Below are 23793 nucleotides of genomic sequence, written 5' to 3'. Positions count from 1 at the left end.
GCCTCATATTGCCAAACACAGACACCTTAAGCATCTTCATTAGATGTAAAAGGTCGCAACAACTTCCACTGGTGCTACACAGGAAGCTCAGAGCAGCTGCTCATGCTGTCTAACACTTGGTATATCAGGTGATACTGTGAGACTCTGCTTGTGTTGGCAGCAGGAGCAGAAGAACTCAGTTAATCATGTCTTAGAAAGAAAAAAAAAGTAAAACAGATCTTGACACAGACTCTACCTTCTGCCCCTGTATGGGTCCCCAAAAGGGCCCCTGAAAAAAAGCAGAAAACTCTGGGTTTTGAGGACAAAGATGAGAATGCCCCGGGACATTTGGAGGATTATGCATGACAAAATTGTTCCAGCCAGAAAGTTGACCTTTAAGCAACATTTCCCTTTCTCACTTGCTGTTTCCAAAGGTCAAGAATGATTTCCATGCTCAAAACACCCATTGAGCATGCTCATCACTGTAATAACAGCAGAAAACTCCTCTTTATCCCCGTTTACAGCCTGAGAGTCCAGGGTCTTTACCCATTTAATTAGGAGGGTAACAGTCTGTCCTTCCTCAGCCCATCAGCTCCTATTCATAAACTCACCATCACTCAGTTAAATAGAGAACACTGGAGCCAGGACTGAGGTATTTGCCAAATTATCTGGCCTCGTAAAGTGTCCTCTCATCGTATGAAACCACTCAGCCAAGCTCTCCAAACCAGTTGATAGAGAGAACTCTTTGGATCAGCAGTTTAATAAAAGATTTCGTGGACATGCAGCCATCTTTGATATCCATCTCTTTCAGATAAGGAGCTAATCTCTAAGACTGAATTTAAAACCAGTCAGATCAATTTCAGCGCAAACTTGTTTAAACCTTCTCATTTCCTCTTACGCTTTATTCTCTTTTGAGACTTTTATTACACCATTAAAGTCTCATTCTTAATCAAGTCAGAGAAATTTATCAGCCCGAGATTTCATATGCAGTTTTATCACTGGAGATAATCAGAGACACACTTAACATAGAGAGAGCCATTGATTTTCTTATATCCTGCTGGTTTTTAGGGTTTTATGAGGTAAAGACAGTCCAGGGGAAGGCTCTTAATCATCTCTAAACTCACCATGTTGTGCATGCAATGTGCAGTAAGGGCTGTAAACCAGTTAGTCACAAAACCATGGGCTCTTGAAATGGATGGGTAAATTGTCCAAAAGGGTTCATTCAGTCCCATGCTGAATAATATAGTCCAAAAGTTAAAACTTGAGCAGTGTGATTGCTTTTTTTTTTACCTTGGCATTTCGCCTTGGCACACTCCTGTCAGAAAACAGGGGTCATGGTTGCCGTGCTACTTCAGGTAAGAAGACCAAACCTTTAACATGTGACAGACCAGTTATAACACCAACACCACCTCCTCTGGAGGAAGACTGCAAGAAGTATGTGGTAGAAGAAGGTCATGGCAAAAAAGCAATTACACTGGTGCAGTTATAAAAACTGTCCACTGCCATAGAGATATGACTTTTTTCAAAGTGTGCATTTGTTTCTAAGCAAATTCTTCTTCTTTTGACTACTTTTCTTTGTTCAAGACAACTTGTAGTTATGTTGCGCTACTGTTTGAAACTTGACAACAAGCAAACTATGTAAACTCAGTTTGTAGTTAAGTGTATTGAAGGTGAGCAGACTATCTGTTTAGTGTTACTCTCAGCCCAGTGCTCTGAGAATTGTGTGTAACATACAATGTTAGTGTATCCTGGTTATGTCTCATCTACCAACTCCAATCTCGCCAAGCAGAACAAACATAACCTCACTCTTCACTTTATTGACAGACAGTTGAGGCATTGATTAACTCCTTTCAAACCGTGGATTATAAAAGGGTAAATACAAAATGGTGAGAGTACTTTTTCAGTGTCGAGATCACTGAAAAAGTCCTGGCAGGGCTTTTGAGACAAAAAAGATTCTTGTGTGAAAATGAGTCAGTCATATGAAACTGTAGAGGATACACCATGCATACAATGTGATGTTTAACCAAAGCTGATCTCATAGTTTTGTATTATTATTCAGCCTAAACCAGAACTAGTGATATTTCTGACACTTTAGGCTTAATTCTGTAGTCAAATAGGTCATTTCCTTGAGTTAACAACTAACTGGTTTATACTGAAGGCCAACTTGACTTTGGTTAAAGGGGTGAGGAGTTTGAAAGTGATATTTTGTAGTGATGGTGGACACTGGAGCCTAACTGTCAGAAAGAAAAGCAGAAGAAAGCTAAATGAGAGAGTTTACAGACTGAGCTGAAGGCTAATTAGCCTTTAGCTTGGGCTTTATCACTTTATAACACAAGGGCTAATCTGTTTGTGCTAATGTTCATGCTAACCCACAGTCAACAGCTATTCTGCAGTGGTCTGTTCAAACTTGAGAGTCTATCAATAAAATGAAGAGTGAGGTTATGTTAGCTCTGCTTGGTAGATGACTGGCAGGACAAAGCTAACCAGGATTTACTAACATTACACATTACAGACATGTCTCAGAGCACTGGGCTGCGCTAAATGTAGACAGTACCAAACTACATACAAAGTGATGGTGTCTACTTGATGTCACGTTAGCCTACATCCAGCGGGCCTGCTACATGTAGCCAGCCACAACAACATTTGCTCAATGTCACACCTCAAACCTAATTGCTACTGAACTGTATTGATAAAAACCTTATCTCTTTGTGTTATATCCAGTAAAAAGTTGTTCTGAACAAAGGAAATTTGTTTGGATTGGATTAATCAGATCCTCCTCAAAGCATCTTTAAAATTGTAGGTTTATTTTGCAGCATTTTTAAGCTGAATTGGAAGTTGTGTATTCATAATACTATCCAGACCTGCTATCTAAAGGCTTTTTACCTACAAAACCGATGCTAGGATCAGTAAACTGTCATCTAATGAAGCAGAGGATTTTCTGTCAGCCTTTAAAGCTAAACCAGCTGCCTGTTCCATTAACACAGTTTGTTTTTAGTCTAATATTCTTGTGGCAGTAAAATTACCATATTCTTTACATTGACATCCACCTAATGTAAAAACTAATGTGGTGTAATACTGATGTTAAACTGAGATTGGCACCTCAAATAAACACCTGCACACATTTCATTTTGAAAGTTTAGCTTGGTTGATTACAAGTTTTCACATCTTGCCGTGCTCAACCACACATCTCCTGTAATCTCCACCATTTATTCAGAGGGAACTAGATACCATCACCACAGATGCACCCTGGGACTGAAAAACCCGACATGTATCTGATAGCTTTCATGAGAAGGCCGTGCTCTGTCAGATGTGGGTGTTGCTGTTCACACCAACGCTGTGGAGAATTCACGCTTCCAGCTGACTCCTGCTCCCACACAGATGGAGGCAAAGATTGAGGAAATCAAAAGGCTTCATGTAAACATCTCAGGGATGTACAGTAGCATCAGCAGCAGATGATAAACAAGCAGGATGTCTGGGGAACCTGGAGACACATCAGACGCTCCTTTCCAAAACCGATTTGCACTGTTACTTTATTTGAACACTGAGATGTTAATTCAATGCATAAACAAACTCATATCATGTTTTCTTTCTGCTTCAGTTGGATCTCAGAGTGCACGCTGAATCAGCACAGAATGCTCAAACGTTTAATACGAGGGATGAATCATGAGGCCTCAGGGCAAACTGAGTAAGACAGGAAGTCAGGTACTGATAAATAACAGAAAAACATCTGGTTGAGGTTCAGAAGACTACAGATTGTAAGGTGGCCATGATGAGAGGAGCTGGGTCTTGAGTCAACAGAGTTTTTGTAAAACAGGTTAAGCTTGGTGCTTAAAGGCAGGGGTGTCTAAACTTTTTTCAAAGAGGGCAACATGCAGTTCTTATTGATATATTTATTAACCGTCAAGGTAACTAATGAATGCTTTATTTATAAAATATTTCTTTCAGCAATTCCTTAAAAACAGCAGTAACTAAGTGTTGTTAAACCTACTTGTGCCAGGTGATAAGTGGTCAGTTTTCTGCAGTGTTACATGCTGGGTAAACATCAGCAAGCTTGGCTTCTTCTCAAGGAAAGTGTTCTCCATTAGGGGGCGATGTGGGGGAAATATGTCAGGATTTTGGGATGTGACAGTGATCATAGTAGCTGTGTACTTCTACACTTACACTAACTACTTTAAGTGTATAAGTTTGTTCATGATGACAGTATAGAATGATATAGTGCACTTTGATTTCTCAGCCGGTGCACTTAAAATGGTCAAAAACTTGAGTGTGGATAGCTTGACACTTCTCACCCTCAAATGTCGCCATATTGGCGTCATAGAGGAAAGGGTGGGAACAGTTCAGATGATAGTGAACAGTTGTAATTAATGAATAACAGAAGAACAGCGGTGAACGGTTGTGACAAGTGAAGTCGTGGAGTAAGATCAGTCATAAAAATGTACAAATTTTGCATCCATAAATATGTGATCAGATCCAAAAATGTATGAGTTAATCCACAAATGTGTTAACAGATTTGCAAGTGTGTAAAATATTTACAAATGTGGGTGCAAATACACAAATGTGGACACAAATGCCAACTGGTGTTATGTTGAATGCATAGCGGCAAAGGCATGGCACAATGATAGCTCCATTCATACCTTGCAGCCTGCGCCTGTGAGCCTGAGCTCAGGGCAAACTAACCCTCCTCTAACTGACTGATTTTTTCTACACATTAGCTGATCAATTGCACGGCAGGGCAGTCTCAAAAATCATGGGTACACAGACAGCTGATTGGGAGGCCTGCCAATTTGTGTGTATTTTCAGGTCTTGTAGAAAAAAACAGGCTTTTTAGCCAATGTAATTTAGCCATTACACATTTGTTGATTGACTCACACATTTGTGGATCAGTTTAGGTATTTGTGTTTGCATTTGCAATTTTGAGACTGATCTGACTCCATACAAAGCCATATTTGATTTAGGACAACATGACCCAGTAATATTTCGTGCACTTCATGTACATGTACCTATAGCGATGTGAGACACAGCCAGTGTCTCCTATTATTGTACTAGAATAGTTAATGACTCTAATACGTTTTATTCCTCTTCTTTTCCTTCTCCTCTCCTGTTGCCAGCTTAGTTTGAGAACATATGAGGTCTTACAAACAGAGATCCTGGTGTATTTACACAGAGGCAATCTGTATTCTGGATCTGTGGTACTGACTTCACCACCCTCCTGCTAAGCACAGTTATTTTTTTCTTGGTGATGTTTGAGAAATGTAACACAAGCTTTAATCAATACGCATGCAAAAAAACACAGGTTTAGCTGTTCCTGTGCCCAGGTATCCCAAAGCCTCCACCTGCTCCACCACCTGCCCTGTTTAATACAAGGGGCTCAAACAGTGGGTGGTCACCGGCTTTAATCATCCCCTACGGTTCAGCCTTTTGGTACTTAGCAGATTTACCTCTGAATTGCCCTCGTAAGATTTAAGCAATTTTGTGCTGTGCCATAAAATCAATCAATAAGAAGTCAGAGGAGAAACTCTGATGATGAGCACAGTCAAACCCCGCTCCAAGATACTGGAGATATATCCAAGAGACTTTTACCGAGTCAAGAGACCAACAGGCCTCCTTTTTTAAACTCCTTGTAGCATTTATCATTTCCAATGTGTGGACAGAAAACTTAATGGGAGATAAAACTCCTCCCTGTGAGACGCTTGTTTTTGAAACATGACTGGACTTTAAACATGTTTGGCTTTGTTTTTAAATCCCTGGCCCCATAGCCGTGTTTACCTGAAGTCCTGAGAGGCAACCAAGCAAGGTGTGTGTGTGTATGTGTGTGTGTGTGTGTGTGTGTGTGTGTGTGTGTGTGTGTGTGTGTGTGTGTGTGTTGAGTGGTTTTAAAGATAAGGAGAAATCTATAAATGAAACTCTGCTGAGGGAATGAGACAGTCCCAACGCTGGGTCGTCGTATCCAGTTGAGTCACGCAGCTGTCCTCAACCTCCCTGCCTTTGATTGATATGTCAAGACTGATGAACACTTAAGTATTTGGCTCGTATAAATGTATTCTAAATACTCATACCACATTTTTTGTTTCAGACTCCCTGTGGATATCTATCCACCTCACCATTCCTCCATGAGTATCTGCCCTTTGAGTTTGTTCTTTTTTCTCATTTCCCAAAATGCGTGCAGCTGCATTACAATGCAAATTTGATGAATTTGAATAAATAAATAAAACTGAACCATGCTAAAATAAAAAAGTGGTGTAGTAGTAGTAGCAGTGTGTCCTGGTGATTTTTGTTTGTCTAATTAAGACATAAATCATTTTTGGTAAAATGGAGTGGAAGTGAAAGCTCTGGCACACAAACATCCTTTGTCTTGGTGCCAGTTTGCTTTTTTTTTCTGAAGTGTGAAGAGTTGCTGTATTTTAGGATCTCAGCCTACCATGATTATTGATTTTACGCCTGCTTTTGGGATTTCGGTCCAACTTTCGTTGACTTTTCTGGTGTGACCCTTGCCTGCTTTGCCGTTTCATAAGCATCGTATTTTTTTTGGCATTTCAAAATAAAACTCCATGAATCCCAGCTGCTTTGTTCTTGTAGTTTGTTTTGGGTTGTTGGCTTGTTTCCCTTTTCCCACCACACATGACAGCCTTTCTGCTATGTTTAAAGTTCAGGGATGCATTGGTTGAGCATCAGTATCAGCCCATATTTGGTCTTTTAACTGACATCAACCATTAGCTTATCAACGCACCATGCACGCTAGATGTGAATATTTATTTGTATCTTATGGCATTTTGTCTTATATTTGTTTCATCAGTTTAATGCTTGCAAACTACATAACCTGACTGCTGATTTAGAGGAGAGAAGGAGTCACCTGTCAGGTTCATTAATTTGTACTCTTTGTGTATCTCAGTATTTTATCTGTGGCATTGTTTGGGTAATTCTTGTCATTTGTGCAGCACTTTGGTCAACTACAGTCTTTTAAAACATGCTCTTTAAATAAAGTTTAAGTTGAGTTGAGGGTCAAGCTCAGAAGATGTCAGTGTGGGTGTATGCCTTACAAACTGTAGGGGCACGCCGTTTTCAGGACTTTTTCCCTATGACATTTCAAGTCAATTCAGAAATACCATAATTTAAACACATCAAATCTTACAGCTCATTTAAAAAAAGACAGACTAAATAATTTTGAAAGTAATCAAATTGGGATGTTCACACCAAACCATTTCAATTGACTGGCTCTTTAACTTGAACTATTGGAACTGAGTCCCAGTTGTGAGCTGTTTTTATAATTACCTCCACCAAGGAGGTGTTTTTGAGAGAGTTTGTCTGTGAACAACATAACTCAAAAAGCAACAAACGGATCTTGATGAAATTTTCAGGAAATGTTCAAAATAGGATACAAAAGAAGTGATAAAATATTGGAGGTGATCTGAACCACCGTCTGGATCCAGGACGTATTTTAAACAATTCTTTGTCATTGTGAGATGGGGGTGTTTTCACCATATGTGTATATAACTCTTCCATAAATGGTTGGATTGCTTTGCAAAACAATACAAGACAAGGTCACCATAATTTCTGACAGATGTAAAAGTACGATCCAGATCCTGACAATATTCTGGATACTAAGATCTGGAATATGAATAATGCACTAGGTTTCAACACTGTCAGGTAACAAACTATCGTACAAATCTGCAACTAACACCAAATTGTAGCAGACAGTCTGCTGAAAGGGAGTATAACATCAAAGTAGGACTTAAGTGTTGAGTGACAATCACAATATGCTTGGTGGAGGTCTGTGCTCTCTGAGTGTGTTCATAGTTTTTTAACTGTTTTATTTAGATGCACGAACAAACTCCAAAGGCAAAAAGGGAGGAGAGCAGCAGAGTGCACATGAAGTGCTCATTTGATAAGCAAGTATCTCATGACGTCACACTGCCTGTATGTGAGTGCCTTGAGAAGTGGGCGTGAAATCTAGTCCACATAAGCCAATTGAAATTTTAATCACTATTTCAGAACCGAAATCCTGATCCATGATTATTGCTTGGGAATAAAGTTACCCCCAGGCTTGTATCTTAAAAAAAGATGAAAAGAAAGACAAGTCAGTCTTTTGAACGTCTCTTTAAAAGGGACGGATCCATAAGAGCTTCCTTCCCTTGCTTAGGCATGATTACAAGGATGGGAGTCTGCTGACGCTGCATTCACCAGACCCAGGTTGCTCACATTTTCTACACATTTTCCAAACATAAAATGTCTCTGATATCTCACTGTGCTTGAGGTTTCTTTACCTAACCTCTTTGGCTCAGAGCCTTCACTGAGGTGTTCATCAGTTCCTGGAAATTTCCAGAAAAATAGTTAACATGACTCATTTCTGAATGACTAAGTGAAAACTCCATTCTACCCAGATGGCTTTGTATTGAGAGATAACTGTGATGACCTTGCATCACATTACGTTAATACATTCATTCATACCCCACACCATTGTGCTCCATATAGCCAAAGCCTCCACCTTCCTCCTCCTCCTCCCTCTGACTCCTGCTAGCTCTGCCCTGCTAAATCCAGTTACAGACCTGTTTCACTCATTGGCTCCTCTTCTTCACAAGCAGCATGGGCTATAAAGTAGTCCAGTCCAGGGGGTTTTATTACAAGGGGATTCTCCATTGATTGTGACAGGGGGGACACATGTGTGAGGGATTTGGGGGTCCCAAAGCCATGTAAGTCCCTGTTGTGACCTAGATACAGGCGTCAGGGGAGGATATGAAGGAATAAGAGCAGAATCAAAGGGCTGACAGGAAGAGGAAAGATAGTGTGCAGGGAGGGGGAACTGAGGGGAGAGAAGACGATTTCGAAGGAATGGATGGTCTCTTGAGTTAATGATGGGAGGATAAAACACTTCCCACCTCTCTCGTCAGATTCCCTCATCTGTAATGTGATGCAGCTTCCACAGCCAGGGGGCACTCCGACCCTTTTTCCTTTTTTGTAGAGATTCTTGCTTTCCCACAGAGCCACTGGCCCAAGGTCATGCTTTCTGCTCAGGCTGGCATCCCTGCATCCCCTCCAGCTTAGCATTAGTATTCTGCTGGCCCACCAGCGGACCACAATGTAAGGGAATGAAACCCCCCGTCTGCTCCACAGCTGTCTCTCATCGCTCATTTTGGCTCCTGATGAGAGCGTCTGTAATGGAGTTGATAGAAGACGGCGCAAACTGTGTGTGTTTGTGTGTGTTCTGAAGCTTTTGTGCCCAGACCAATTAATAACTACTTTATTAAACCTCTGCCGACCCATTTCTCATAATGAGACGATTTTCACCAAAGCAGAGAGAGAGAGTGTGCATGTGTGTGTGAGTGAGTGTGTGAGTGTGCCAATAATAAAACTCATTTTTTTAATGATGCAATCAGTGATTATTTGAACGTGTCAAAACAGTTTTGCTCCAAACAAGTTATTGGATTTCTTTAAGACCAGAGTCATATTTATGATGATGTAAATCTCTCTGTATTTCTGAAATAACCAGGGTTGAAAGTAAGCTAGTACGGTCCAGTACCACCAAAAGATTCAAGATGGGAGAGCGGCTTCCTGCTAAAGCCCTCATTCAGAGCCGGTCACAGCCGCACTCTGGGCCAGAAAACACATCCACTACCAATATGCGGTCTTGAAAACGTCTTTGTCTTTTTCCTTTAACTCTTTCCAGATTGTTTCTGAACCATTCCTGCTGTTTTAGTCTATACTGGATGTAGCCTTGGCCGGGCATCTTCTTCTCTTCCTGGATGCTCTTGCCCTGTATCTCTCCACCTTCCCTTGGAGAGATCCTAGTGGTCTTCTCTGACTGTGCATAGCCTTCAAAACATCTACCACATATTTAAAGTCTTTCATTTGTTGCTAAATGTCCCAATTAAAATCCGCAGGAGAGTAAGTAGAAGTGTTTCATGCTATTTTGTTTAATTTTAACAACACAGAACAAAGAAACTGCAGATTTGCTAACAAATGGAGATTTCACTCAGAAGGATATGAATGTGTTTGCGCGTCTATTTCCAGAACACTGCGGTTGCTACAACAGCTAAAATACACCAGAGGCATCTGCAGTGATGTCTCCATTCCGTTACGGCAAACGGATCAAATAGGTTTCATTCAAATCAATGTGTCAACTCACACAGGATCTATTCTGTTGCAGTTTGGCGGCGTGGCTGGTCCATCGTGTTGCAGTTCATACACAGCCATCCTACTTCTGACTGACACGTAAATTCAGCGTAGGCAAGATTAAGTGGGACAGGAAGTCATGACCAGAAACTACCTAAAAACACACAGTGTCTTAAAAAAATACAGTGTCTAAATCATTTTGTATTTAGCTTGACTACGATGATAAACAGACCAGGGGCCTGTACTACAGAACTGGATTAAGTCATCCAGGATAACTCTACGACAACTCGCTGAACTTCACCGGATCTCCATCATCCAGATCTGCTGTACTACGAAGCTCGTTATCAACTCGATAAGTGAATCCCGCTGGGATCTGTGCGCGCACACATGAAATGGGCGTGGTTAGCGGCCCCGGAGCATTTTCCACAATGGAGAAGAGAGCAGCCTACGTTACGGCGGAGGAGCAGCAAATAATCCTGCAAAAAATACGAGGAGTACCGCAGTGTTATCCAGGCCGGAGGGATTGCTGGCAAAAATCGCTGACTGTGAATGTGTAAATTTCCAAAATGCTGATATTAATAGACCTATCTCATCACGTGACGACACGGGCAGTCATGTTGTCAGTAAGTGTGTGTGTGTGATCAGCATCATATCCAATCTTATAATTAGAAAGAGTCCACTTTCCTACAAATCCCAAGGAAAACACTCATTATAGGCAGTTTGTATTGCAGATGCAATAGCAGTGGGAAAAAAGGACGTGGGGTCAAATAAAAAATAAATATAAAATCATCCTTCAAAGTGGTCAGAATGAATTTCTTGAATCTCTCTTTGGGATAAATAAAGTATTTTTCATTTCATGAAAGATTCCATTTGCACACATTTCTACTTTTCCCTGACAATGTCTCAGTTATGATGATCAGTAAGATATTGTTTGTTCACAGCCCATAAGAAAAAATGTTGGGCCAAAAAGACAGGGGGTGGTCCCACACCAGAGGACTTCACTCTGGCTGAGCAAATTGGTGACTGAGCGGTCTTTTATGTCCGCCCGAGAGAACCGATTGGTCAGTGGGCGGTCTGTCACACCCCGTGAGCTCTTATCCTGGAACTTAACCTGCTCCAGACCAGGTTTGGCGTTCAGCATCAGTTACCGGGGCAACGTGTCTGGATAAAAAGAGATCCACATTCGTAGTACGGAAAACCCAAAACTTATCCTGGAAGTTATCTCTCTAAGAGCTAATCCAGCTTCGTAGTACAGGCCCCAGGAGTCAACACGTTTGAGTTTTTACAGCCCAACATGAATGAAGAGAGACTTATCAATGAGAGTGTGAAGCGTGGGAACTCCTCGGTCTGTGACTCCAGCTGTCCGTCAGTCATGCTGCTTGTTGGACTGAACATGCAGCCTGTGTGAGTTGGCAAACCCAGTCAAGAAGCAGCACACAAAGTCGCACTGTAGACATATCTGGTGTATTTCAGGCGTCACGCTCATTTATTCTCAACGTTTAATGTGGATGCAGATGAAGCCTCCTGTCCATGTGCTACGTTCATTTCGTATTTGTACATAAGGCCATAAAGCTTATGGATACAGACCAAACAAAGCAGTATCACCAGAAACTGTGGGGGCATTTTGCTGTTACTTCCAGGTACGTAGCTTTGGTGAGAAACAAAGAAGAAATAACAATGGTGGAACTTTCATGATGTATTTAACAGTCTCACCGACCACCACCTCCTACAACACTGCTTCTGTTTTTGTCTTACAGGGGTACATTAGCCAAAATCCTGCACAGTCACCATGTTTGTTTTTTAAGCTTTTTGTTGTCATAATTTTGACTCTGAGCTGCCCCCCCCCCCCGGTGGATGTATTGGTTAACAGCAATACAAACATAATGGATGCATGCAATTATGAGAGCAGTGACGGTGTTTGAAGAGGACAGATACATTTTTGTACAAAAAGGGAGAGTAAATGGGCCTATAGGGGTCGAAATTGGTGCATTGAAGCTTATGTGCTTGGACCTTTTTCACAACTGGTCCCCAGAGGTCAAGAAATTCCGCTTTCATTGAAACAGGAAAAACAATAAATTACACCAACAAGATTCCACACATTCTTGTAGTTGGCTGTCTGATGTTCAATATTTTACTGTAGGCCTATGGAGTCATAGGTTTTGGTAATAGTACCTGCAAGAAAACTACTGTCACCCTTGCTAACACTAATACATACTTGCAAAAAAATTGTCCAAATGCATCTGCATGTAATTGTGTGTTTCTCCTGAAATGTTCTTGTCTTAAATTACAACAAGCAGGTAGATATTTCCTAAAGTTCTATCTCATTTTTCTCCACTGAAACTTCTCTTGATATCAACAGAGTTGTTTCTCTTTTCTAGAAATCACTTTCCAGGTCTGTATTATTGATAGCCCTGAGCTTTAGAGTAAAAAAACCTGGATCTGTCTCATTCTTTAGAAGTAGCAGCAGAAGCAGACCTGCATATCACACTATGGTGGTTAAAACCTAAAGTTATACTCGAGAGTCGGTGCTGGGTTTGCTTTGAGTACTACCCGCTGCCAGTTCCTCACAGTGTACTTTAACCCTGTTACTGGTCATACTTGAGTGAGGTCTTTCACAGACGCAGCTCCAAAAGCACCACATTTCAAGTCACAATACAACCACAACATACTATTTTACCTGAGCTGTGAAGAGCTGTATGTAACGTTGCTGTACGTATGAAAAAATCTAATGTTTGGAGCCAAGATGTTTTTTTTTTAACCACTTAAACAAAATCCACAGATTGAATTGCTAAATCATTTTGTTTGTGATGTTGGGATAGTATTCAAATTATTCTCCAGGACTGACAGAAGATTTTCCAGGAAGTCTTGCTTTTACTTCATTTTCCAGTTTCTTATCATAACTGAAAATCTGGTCACCTGTTCTCAGCAAGACCAATAAGTCAATAGTTGCCCTCAAAACTATTAAAAACCGAAGGTTGGAGGTATTTCCCAGATGATTAGTGAAAAATATAGAGCATGTCAGTTTTATTGTCAATCAACATTTCTAACCACATCTAAATAACATGGATGTTTTCAGCTTTTGTGTCATCAGGGAGGAGATCAAGCAGAAAAAGTGGAAATAAAGCAGGCCAAAAGAAAAAGGGGGAAAGAAGAAATAAGAGACAATAAGAAAGAAGGGCCAAAGGGAGGAGAAGAAAGCGTCTGTAGAAGTCGCTCAGGGGAGAGCTGTATTTATTGGCTGATTATCAACTGATGTTTGGCTGGAGTCTGGACTTTGATGTGAACCATTTGTACTTTTGTCTCAAAGCTACTCAACATCAAAATGAAAAACATTCATGGTGAGGGATTAGGAGGCATAACCAAGCACAACAATTTGTAGTTTGAAGCCTTTACAAATTAATTATCATAAACATCAACATAAACACAAACTCATGCGTAACAAGCCTCTGCTTAAGCTCATCTGAAGGCAGACACAGACTCCTGTTCAGTAAAAACATTTTCCTTTATTTCTCTGTGAATCCTGCCCGCTCTCCTCTCATCAATCATTTACAAGGTTGTATTTACTGTTGCAGATGTTCATTTAATGCCGGACTCCTCTTTTTATTCCTCATGAAAATCAAGACTGGTGTTCAGGAAGAGATATCAGTTACTCTGGAGAAAGTTTTTCATGGAATTCTTTGAGAATTTAAATAATTTATCCCTTTTTCATCTCTTTCTTAAAAGAGCACCTACATACTGTACATAAAATGTGCACTGAAATTGATTAGTTGTTGTAATGCGATCACTTCTCTTAACTGTGCAGTCATGCTGTAATAACAGTATCCTGTGTTAGGCTTAAATGTAAAGCCATCTCACTCACAGCCTGATCAGTGTTCCTCAAATCAACTCACCTCATGGCCATTTCTCTATCTTACTCTTTAGATCAAATCTGAGATCATTTTAGTCCCGTATCTGTCCGTTGGATCCTTAAAGTTTTAGTCTTGTTTTAGTTGTACCCTTGCTCAAAGTGTTCCTGCGCTCAAGATTTAGCCTGTTAGCTAATCAGAAACTGGTATCAAGATTTCACAAAATGTTTCAATCTATAAAGCAAAATCTGATGCCTGCAACATTTAGCACCTCAATTTTATTTTTTATTTTTTCTTTTAGAGGAGGCTTTTTCATGTCTCTAATCAGAGAGGAGAGGACAGTGGATAGAAACAGGCCACAGGCTGGATTTGACCTGGGCCAACTGCTTGAGGGTGAACCTCGACTGGGACCTAGACTGCTAGGCCATCTGTGCTTCAGCATATCACTTTTGTGAGTGTCTCCAAATCTGCATGTTATACCCCAAACTCTGTAAATCTCATACCTTGGATGTCAGAACACAAACTTGTGCTTTTAGAAACATACTGAGGGAAGAAACCCATCCCACAACAACCTATACTAATGAGTCACCTACTATCCAGTGCCTTGAATCCTAAAGACTGAAGACAGATAAGCAGGAAGAGCCAGAATAATACAAGCGAGCACCTCCTGTCACTAGTGTTTAGTTAAGTTAGGGCCCACAACACCTCAGAGAGGCTTTACAGTTAGCTCTGGAGTCCCGGAGCAACCCCGCTCCATGCCAGCTCCATAATGTCCACTAGAACTGGCAAGCTACCCCAACCCATTCAGTATTGACACTTTCTACAGAACCAGGATCCAAACATGTCAGCTCCAGGTAGTGACAACACTGACACTACCTTTGCCACCCTTTGCTACCTCCAAGCCTTAAACCCGGCAAACGGAGGAAGAGTCCGTCACAAGAAGTTAGAAAGAAGATTGGGAAGGCAGAGCTGGGACACGGGTTGGTCTAAGCTCTGACTTATTCCTGCTGGACTCATGGTTGAGTCATACATTTTTATTGTCTTCACACTAGCTTTAATTTTTGGTACTCATTTTGTTCAATAAGATTTTTACTGGTTTCAAAAGATTTTACTGTATTTGACTGATTTTCATTGTTTATTGATACACCATTGGTTTTAGCATTTCTATTTTTTTTTATTACATCTTTATTACTCATTTGTTCCTGTCTCTTCTCTTGATGTGAAACACTTGAGCTGCATACTGATGTTAATGAAAGGTTACCTGTAAATTAAGTTCCAGTCCAGTTGCATATTAATCTTTACATTATCTCTCTAAGAGTTGATTGAACTGTGAAACAATATTCTGAATTCTATATTAAAAACACTGTGAGCTTGAAAGGTTCACAGTTCAGGTTCAACCTGCTGGTTTCTCACATCAGGCTGCTTTGGTTTTGTTTATTTTTTGACAGCAGTTTCCAAATGTAATCCCAGAATTAAAATATTATAGGGGGGCAGTGTTGGTGCAATATATACATAAATATATATATAAGGAAATAAATAAGTCAGGTGTGCTCTATAAACTCTGATTCAGGTTGTGGGATATTTATCTGCTCCTCTCTTACCTTTAACCTTTCAGTGACTCCAGGAACACATTAATTGATCTAACTGTTTGGATCAGATGTCTCAGGGCAGGAAGAGTCCAACTTTAGTTTTTATTTAGGATTAATTCACGACTCAGACATGGCTCCTTGTGGTTGATTTGAGAGTTAAATGCTGGAATGGAAACACAAAAACTGACTTTGCAGAGACAGTGAGAAGGGTGACCATAAAGCCTAATCTGTATGCATGAATATATGTATGTTAAGAAAAAAAAAAAAAAACGTGAAAAATTCCACTGGTCCATGTTCTCCTGAATCTCAGTGGAATATACAGCACCACAAGCATGGCTACCCACAGCTAAGTCTGAAGAGTCTGAAGAGAAATGTTCCTGTTTTTTTTTTCCTCACACAAACTGAGCTAAAGAAGCACGTCTGAGGAAAAAAAAACACACACTCCATGTGTGTGTGTTTGTGTGTCTGTGCATGTGGGGAATGGGTGGAGAGATAAGTGTGTGTATAAGGCTCATTGAAAGAGGAATTTAAAGCACTGTGCTCATTAAATATGCACACACATTGATGTTAAGCTATCTCGGCCATACTGGCGAGCTCCTCTTATACACTGCAGAACACGCCAGGTGTAAAGGCATGCTGCACCTTTCAACGCGCAGATTTCTTTAATGCTCCACAGACTTAAGCTCCTCTGACGGTGTGTCTTTAAACGTCTCAACATTTGTGTACATATTTCTTTTTAAATTTTCAAAGCAGACACTTAGAGGGCTGCACTGTTTTATGCTGGGGATGGGGTTTTATGAATCTGGGTTATTGGATTTTTGTGGATGCAGACAGATTTGGGACACTGTGTGGATTATTGGCATCTTTGCTTGGCTGAAGGGGATCCTCTCTCTGCCTGTAGTGTAAAAGCTATCATCACACTCTGGTGTTTATTTTATCTGATGTTTTACTGCCTCTTTTATCGTAACTGAAGCTTTATCTTCCTCTAGATTTGTATTAAACATGCTGATTTGATTTAATTAAAACAGTGTATAGAGGCAATGTTATAGACTCACAGATTATTTTAAAGCCTACAGAGAGTGAGGAGTTGATGAGCTGCACAGAGACCATGGGGAGGTAAGTGGTTGGATGTGAAAAGCACGGTTTGACGAACTTGGTGCACAGCTCCCGATCCAGCTGTTCACCTCTTCTAAGGTGATGAGCACCTGTTCAAACCTCCTTACAATGCGTTCTAAAATCCCACCATAAAGATGCAACGGATACCTCATGTCTCCTGCTTTTGTTGTAACAAATACATTTACATAAACTGTACAGGTCACCATCTTTTCATGCCTTTTCACGTGTTCCTCGACCGAAGAAACAAGGGTCTAAATTTAGTTCTGGGGTAGTAAACTTACCCCCTGAAAATGGCAGTGTTTTATGGGTAACACTTTCCAAATGTCCAGGATTTTTAAGAGGTGAGATCTGCAGAGAAACCATTTCTGATTGGTGGAGCACCAACAGTGCACTCTGTCCACAAAAGGATGACACCCAGTTGTGATTGACTTGGTTTAATAACTTTGAGCCTGATCGTGTGAATATCTCTGTCAGCCCTCGGTGTTACAGTTTAAAGAGTGACCCTGTAAACTGGAGACCTTCGTCAGTGGACATTCAGTTTACAACAGCTGTTGAATCACAGAACACTTCCTCCCTAATGTAGTTTTATGTTTACTTACATGTTTCAAAATAATCTTATCAGATTATGTAACAATGATTTAGGGGCCGTTTACACGACAATGGTTTGAGGGTGAAACGCAAAAGTTTTGTTGCGTATCAGCCTCGCGCTTACACAGAAACAGCGTTTCAGCTGACCTAAAATGCAAACTTTTGAAAACGGCCTCCAGAGTGAGATTTTTCTAAAACGCTGCCGACACTGTTGTCGGGTAAACAGTAAGCCTGCGTTTTCAGTGGAAACACTGACGTCACACTCCGCTTTGCGTGAGCACATACAACAGGACGACTGTACCTTTGTTATGATCATCATGAACTACCTTGTTGTGCTTGTGCTGCTCAATCTGCTGAATCTACTTACTGTTTTTAATAAATTGAGCATCTGTTGCTTCACTTTTGCACTTAGTATTCCCCAATACACCAGATGATCGGTTCAACTCTACTTTGGTGGAGATCTCCCAAAAGCTGCTTCTTCTTACTACAGAGTTTTCAGTCCCTCAGCGTTTCTGTGTAAACGCAGATTTTTTTCACTGCGTTGTTGCGTTTTCAGATGAAATATTGCTGTGTAAATGGGGCCTTAAAATGATTTGAATCTGGCTGAATCTCCTACATGCTAACAGGCTAAGTGTAATATTGCACATAACAATGCAGACCTGTCTTCTTCTGTGGTGCTGTCTTTGCTGAATGGCATTTGTGGCTGTCTTACTGTACTCTACTGGCCTGATAGGGTGTTGCAACTCCCTTTTTTTTTTTTTTTTTCAGCATATGTCTCTGGCCTGATTTGATTTGAATCTACCTTGGACTTTGACTTGTTGTGAAAACACAGACAAACAAAGGGCCAAAAGAACCATGCAGTTCCTGGGAATAATTTACCTGGCACCCAAAGTTCCTGGACCTTGTAGTCAAAAAATACCTTATGTTAATTGACTTAGCATTGCTCATCCTCAGATAAAGTCAATATCAATCTGAACATAGTTTTATGTCAGAGAACATTTTTCAGGGTCAGACACTTGTGTCATTTAACTAGAGAGAAAAAAAACTATTGTTTTATTTTAAAAGGGACATATCATGCTTGTTTCTCCTTGTCACTATGCCAGACTAGGATGCCTGTAAAGCATTTCTGCCCTCAGTACAAGTCATTTAGATCCTTCATTGCCCCACAATAGCGTTCTCAATATCCTCATTTTAGGCCATTCTGAAGATCTCGTTGAAACGCTCCGTTTCGAGAATGACCTCCAGTAACCTCGCAACGTCACAGCCCTTTGTGCTCTGATTGGTCAGTTCTATCAGAGGGGCGGAGGGGGTAGAGCCAGGGGGCAGTTTTTGCAGCATGGCAGTATTTACAAAATCGCCACATTGAATGGAGCAGACCGAGCGAGTTTGCTGTTTGCCAAAACTTCACCGTAAGGCATTGATAGCACTAATAAAATGGCAGAGTGTAGGATACGTCCTTTTGTATTGGACCCCGAGTCAGACCCGGACGGTTCTGCAGCTCAGGAGGAAGAAAATCCACCTCAACACAGATCATCTCAGGACGCTTCAGTGTGGTGAGTCAAACCAGTACTGTAACATGTATAGTTTATACGTTTATACTCGGCTCTTGGTGGGTGTATCCCTCGGTGGCGGTTGTGTGACTAACTGACATCACAGAGGAGGAGCTGCTTTATCAGATTACTCCAATAAAAAGAAAGGATCCTCATGTCGTCATGAAGGTCGAAATCTTGCGGCCAAATGGCAATGACCTATGAAATCTCATTCTAGGATATCAGAAAAAATACAATATCTCATTTTTTGAAAATTGAGAGAGTGAAAGGTCTTGTTTTCAAATTTATTATATTATATGTAAGTATTAAATCAGGAATCAGTATGATATGTCCCCTTTAAGCTTGAATTAATTCAGAGTTTCACATCTTCAGCCCTATTTTCATGTGGCCATTTTTATACTGTTCCTATTTGTTACTTTTTCCTGTATCCCTCTGTGCATCTTCCATTTTCAATAGCCGCCCAGCATCCGAATGCAACACAAGTCAGCCAGTCCGTACTTTGAGCTGCTTTAAAATCCATGAAAAATGACTTGCAAATATATACAGCATACATAAAAGAAAGTTCCAACAGATCCAGCCTTTGTTTTAGCTGCAGTCAGCAATATGAGCAGCTGTCTCACCTCAAAAGCACATCAAACCCACCAACAGTATGAGACTCTGTTTTATTCATCATGTTCTGTGTCACGACAAGCTCGAATCCCTCCCATCCCAGTCTCACCAGTTTGTGCGTCGCAGGGGTCAGGTACGTCTCCTCGTAGCTGTCGTCATGAGACGTCCAGCTGTAGGACACCAGGAAGAAGAGGATGGGCGGGTGATAGGTGACCTCCGGGCGATCCCAGCGAACAACCAGAGCGCTGCTGTTCACATGCTGCACCTTCATGTTGATGGGGGCGCTGCTGCACACTAGGAGGAGGGAGGGGGGAGAAGAGGAACATGTCAGCACCATGTTAGATAGAAGAGGAAACATGTTGAATGAAAGGGTGACAGAGAGTGGAGAAGAAAAGGCAACAAGGAAGATGACGAGTGATAGTGGTAGAAGATGAGGTAATAAAGATGAAGGATAGAAGAATGGGGAAGTAGAGATAAAGATGAGAAATGGACGAAGGAGGAAAATGGGGAAACAGGATAAAGCAGCAAGGATGATATGAAAAATTTAAAGGTGGAGGAAGGAAGCAGAGTTATAAGAAGACATGAGAACAGGAGGGAGAAAAAAAGATGGAGGTGGGAATTGTGGCAGGAAGGGGAAAACAGAAGGTGGACAAAAATAAAGAAAAGAAAGATTGAGGAGGGAAATAATATGTGTGAGAACATAAAGTCACCAAGAAGAGAAGGGGTGAAGATGAAAAGGAGAAGAGAGGAAGGGAGGAGGATTGACAGGATGTTTAGAAAGGACGCGTGCATACACACAGATGAAAGAAGCGGAGGATAGATGTGAAGGAGAGGCTCGAGTAAGGAATGAGAATTAAAGGGAGAGGGAGACAAAGAGAGATTATTTAATGACAGGATACATGGTTCAGCTTATCTTTCAAACACACAGACACAGAGACAGAGTGTTCTGTGAGCGTGAGCTGTATTCATAATGTGTTATTAATACTGCTGACACACACACTCACACACACTCACACACTGGTTCTGTCTGAAGGCTCCAATAACACCGGTTCATATAGAGTTGCCTTCAGGCAGAACGCAGCCAACCTGCTCTGCCTTCAAATATCTGCTGGTGGGAGATACGAAGCAAACACTGTATGTTTTACTATAAATTCAACAATACACACTCCAGCATCGAGAGCCTCCGTTTATTCTGATGAGGGACTGTGCTGCAATGGCTGCTACTGTCCACTAGATGTCTCTGTTTGAGCAGTGAGACCTTCAGGAAGCAGTGGTATTTAATTTCACATCTTACTGTTAATATTTTATAACTGTTACTGTAAATTATTGAATGCTGTCTGAAGACTTGCACTTTATCTGAAGGAAGTTTAAACAACACAAAGCCTCTCTTCCCTTTTTTTTTCTATGCTAATGTCAGAAACACATTCTTTATCAGCTCCAGCTTAGAGTTACTGCTCTTGCTATTCATGGAAAATCTGTGTAATCCTCGCCATGTTAGCTTGATGTCATGATACATTCAGATTAAAAAACATGTCCACAGGCGAGGACTTTCATTCCTACCAAACTCACCCTGCCCTCCTCCTCACTGAGTTTTCTGCATCCTCATTTAGTCATTTAAAAAGAATACTTTTCAGCCTTGCTAATATTTTTTTCTGCTTTATTTCGGCTGCAAAAACCAAAACTTAACCCTAACCTTAAATATGTGTTTAAATATTCTACTTTGCCTTCAAACATGAGTGTAAAGTAACAATGCTGGATGTTTGAACAAAACGTGCAGATTTGCAAACCTCTACATATTTATACATTGTGGAAATCCCTGAATCGATTTGTCAATTGATCAAAAAAGGTCTGGCCAATCAGAGTGAAGGGGGTTTGTGGAGTGGGGAACCTTAAAGTGATACTCCGGGATGGAACAAGTCGGGTCCTATCACAAGGTTTAGGGCAGAAATTACCCCTACAGCAGTGTTTTTGTGCAGCAGAAGCCCAGAGCGCTCGCACCAAACACCCCCTCCCTGCTCCTATGCCAGTTTCCTCTGCACTCAGACGGGGCCATTTTTTACTTGACCAAAAACACAAATAAACGGACTCCCACTGAAAAAATCTGATATCAGTCTGCATTCACGCTTTATTTAGAGAATTTTCAGCGCGTTACTTTCACACAAAAACACAGCTAAATAAAGCCCTAGTTCTCATCGTGTCTCTTTGTCCTGGCAGACTACCTGCGTTTGTTTATATCTGGCAGGCCGTGTGCAGACTGATACACTAAGCGGCGAGCACCTCGTAGCCAGCTGTGGCTCTGCAGCGGAGGTAGCACCGTTTTACGACACGATGAGAACTACAGCCTTATTTAGTGGTGTTTTTGTGTGAAAGTAACGCGCTGAAAATTCTCTGAATAAAGCGTGAATGCAGATCGATATCAGATTTTTTCGGTGGGAATCAGTTTTTTTTTTTGTTTTTGGTCAAGTAAAAAATGGCCCTGTCTGAGTGCAGAGGAAACCGGTAGAGGAGCAGGGAGGGGGTGTTTGGTGCGTGCGCCCTGGGCTTCTGCTGCACAAAAACACTGCTGTAGGGGTAATTTCTGCCCTAAACCTTGTGATAAGACCCAACTTGTTCCACCCCGGAGCATCACTTTAAAGAGACAGAAGCTTAAAATGAAGTGTTTCAGACAGAAGTTGAAACGAGGGTTTTCTAAAACACCATTGTTTTTTGAAGCTGTAAATCTTGACAAGCTACTACAGAGGTGACATAGGGGACAATATAAAGCCTAAAAATAGCACCATACCCCCTCTTTAACTGAAACCCTACCTAGCTGTTTAAATGAGGATATAACAATGAACTGGGTTGAATTTGAAATGAATCAGAGGCTAAACAAAGCAGCTTGGCGAGTATTTCATGTGTTCTCATTTAAGCTGTCACCATCAAAGCAATTGCAATGTAATTGAGGTCTGAAATTAATTACTTTTTAATCACATGCTGTTTTTTCCCTTTCAGCATTTCAAAATACAGTTGTTAACCCTTTTTAAAGCTCAGTTATCAACCTGTGAAAGTCACATTTTATTACTACCTTCAACCTGTGCAAATAAATAAATACTGATGTATCTACTTCCACTGTGGAATCTGCTTTTGTTAGCCACAACCTTGCACAATTTTATCAATAAATGAAAACTCCAACCCTCACTCTTGTGTAAGAAATAATACCAAACTTAATTTGAATTGGAAGATAGAGGTGAGCTACCTTATTCGACCCTTTAGAGCTGAGGCAATGATGGGCTAAGGCGAACAGACGTACACTCCTTTTATTCATATTCTTTAAAAAGTCTGCACATAGAGATGACTTCCACTCCCCCAGACACCTTTCAAATGAATGCAAAGCCTCTATCGAGTCAGACCTTACCAACAAGCATCCCTGTTTGTTTGACCTTGCATCTGGTTCCAAAATGAAAAAAAAAAAAAAAGTCTCACAGCGGCTTGGATAATTCATGAAATGCCACATTTTATAAACACATAAAGGTGATTTGTTTGTGTATCCACGTCTTTTCGTCAGGGTATTTGTACTGTTACTGTATATAAGCAGCTTCCCCTGTCGAGACTGAAGGCGTCTTCCACTCAAACGTTGCACATAATGATTATTCCATACGCCATATCATATTATGCAAATGTGTAGGGTAATTCAATGATGAACACGGCTTGATTGAGAATAAGGCTCACGTGCCTGGTGGAACCAAATTGATTAGCCTGCTCATAAAGAGCTGCAGTGGAGTTTTTCTATTCATAACCTGCAGTCGCACCCCATGTGGTTTAGCATTACTAAAGCCATTAGTCACACACACACACTCACTCTCACACAAAACCACACACATTCGCATCCACACACCCACATATACACAGACATCATTTGGAAGTCAAGCCGTGAATGACCTCTATGCAGGGACAATGGTTTTTAACAGATTATATCAACCTGGATCCAGTCAGCCGTGGCCTTTGTGTGAGTGTGTGAGAGTGTGTGAGTGTGTGTGAGAGAGTGTATGTGTGTGTGTACCACAGGGAAAAATATTAATACCAACAAAACTGTGCTCTAAGAATATTCACAGTGTAAATTTAATATCGGAGCAGGGGCTTACAAAGACAAACATCCATTTAAAAACGTGATTTAACCACACAGTACAAGCAGCATCCTAGCTTGTGTTTAAGTACGACGCCCTGGAAAATCATAGCCCTGCTAATAATCAGACGCTAACCTGAGAGTCTCAATCTTCCTTCTCCCAAACCTTGATGCTAACTTCAAATGCTGGTAACTAGGCACATGGAGGCTAGCAAGTTATTAAACCAGCAGCTTAAATGCAAGCCATTGGCTCAACCTGGCAACAAGCACATGACAGCTAACAAGCAACCAAATAAGCATTTCCTGGT

The 23793-nt window shown here is 40.9% G+C and overlaps 1 protein-coding gene across 2 annotated transcripts in view; it reads right to left on the bottom strand.

Moving 5' to 3' along the window:
- The window catches only part of LOC141787971 (receptor-type tyrosine-protein phosphatase gamma-like), a 613454-nt gene that overhangs the window by 58105 nt on the left and 531556 nt on the right, over positions 1-23793 (bottom strand). For both annotated transcript variants that reach the window (XM_074666742.1, XM_074666750.1), the window contains one exon: positions 19493-19677. In XM_074666742.1, coding sequence (XP_074522843.1) covers positions 19493-19677 — 185 coding nt within the window. The remainder of the gene's footprint in view (positions 1-19492; positions 19678-23793) is intronic.

Source organism: Halichoeres trimaculatus, unplaced genomic scaffold (assembly GCF_033239565.1).
Source record: "Halichoeres trimaculatus isolate MK-OKI-2021-1 unplaced genomic scaffold, fHalTri1.1 fHalTri1_scaffold_1, whole genome shotgun sequence".
In the NCBI taxonomy this organism is placed as follows: Eukaryota; Metazoa; Chordata; class Actinopteri; order Labriformes; family Labridae; genus Halichoeres; species Halichoeres trimaculatus.
The sequence above is the reverse complement of the archived record's forward strand: the minus strand, read 5'-3'. Positions and strand labels throughout refer to the sequence as shown.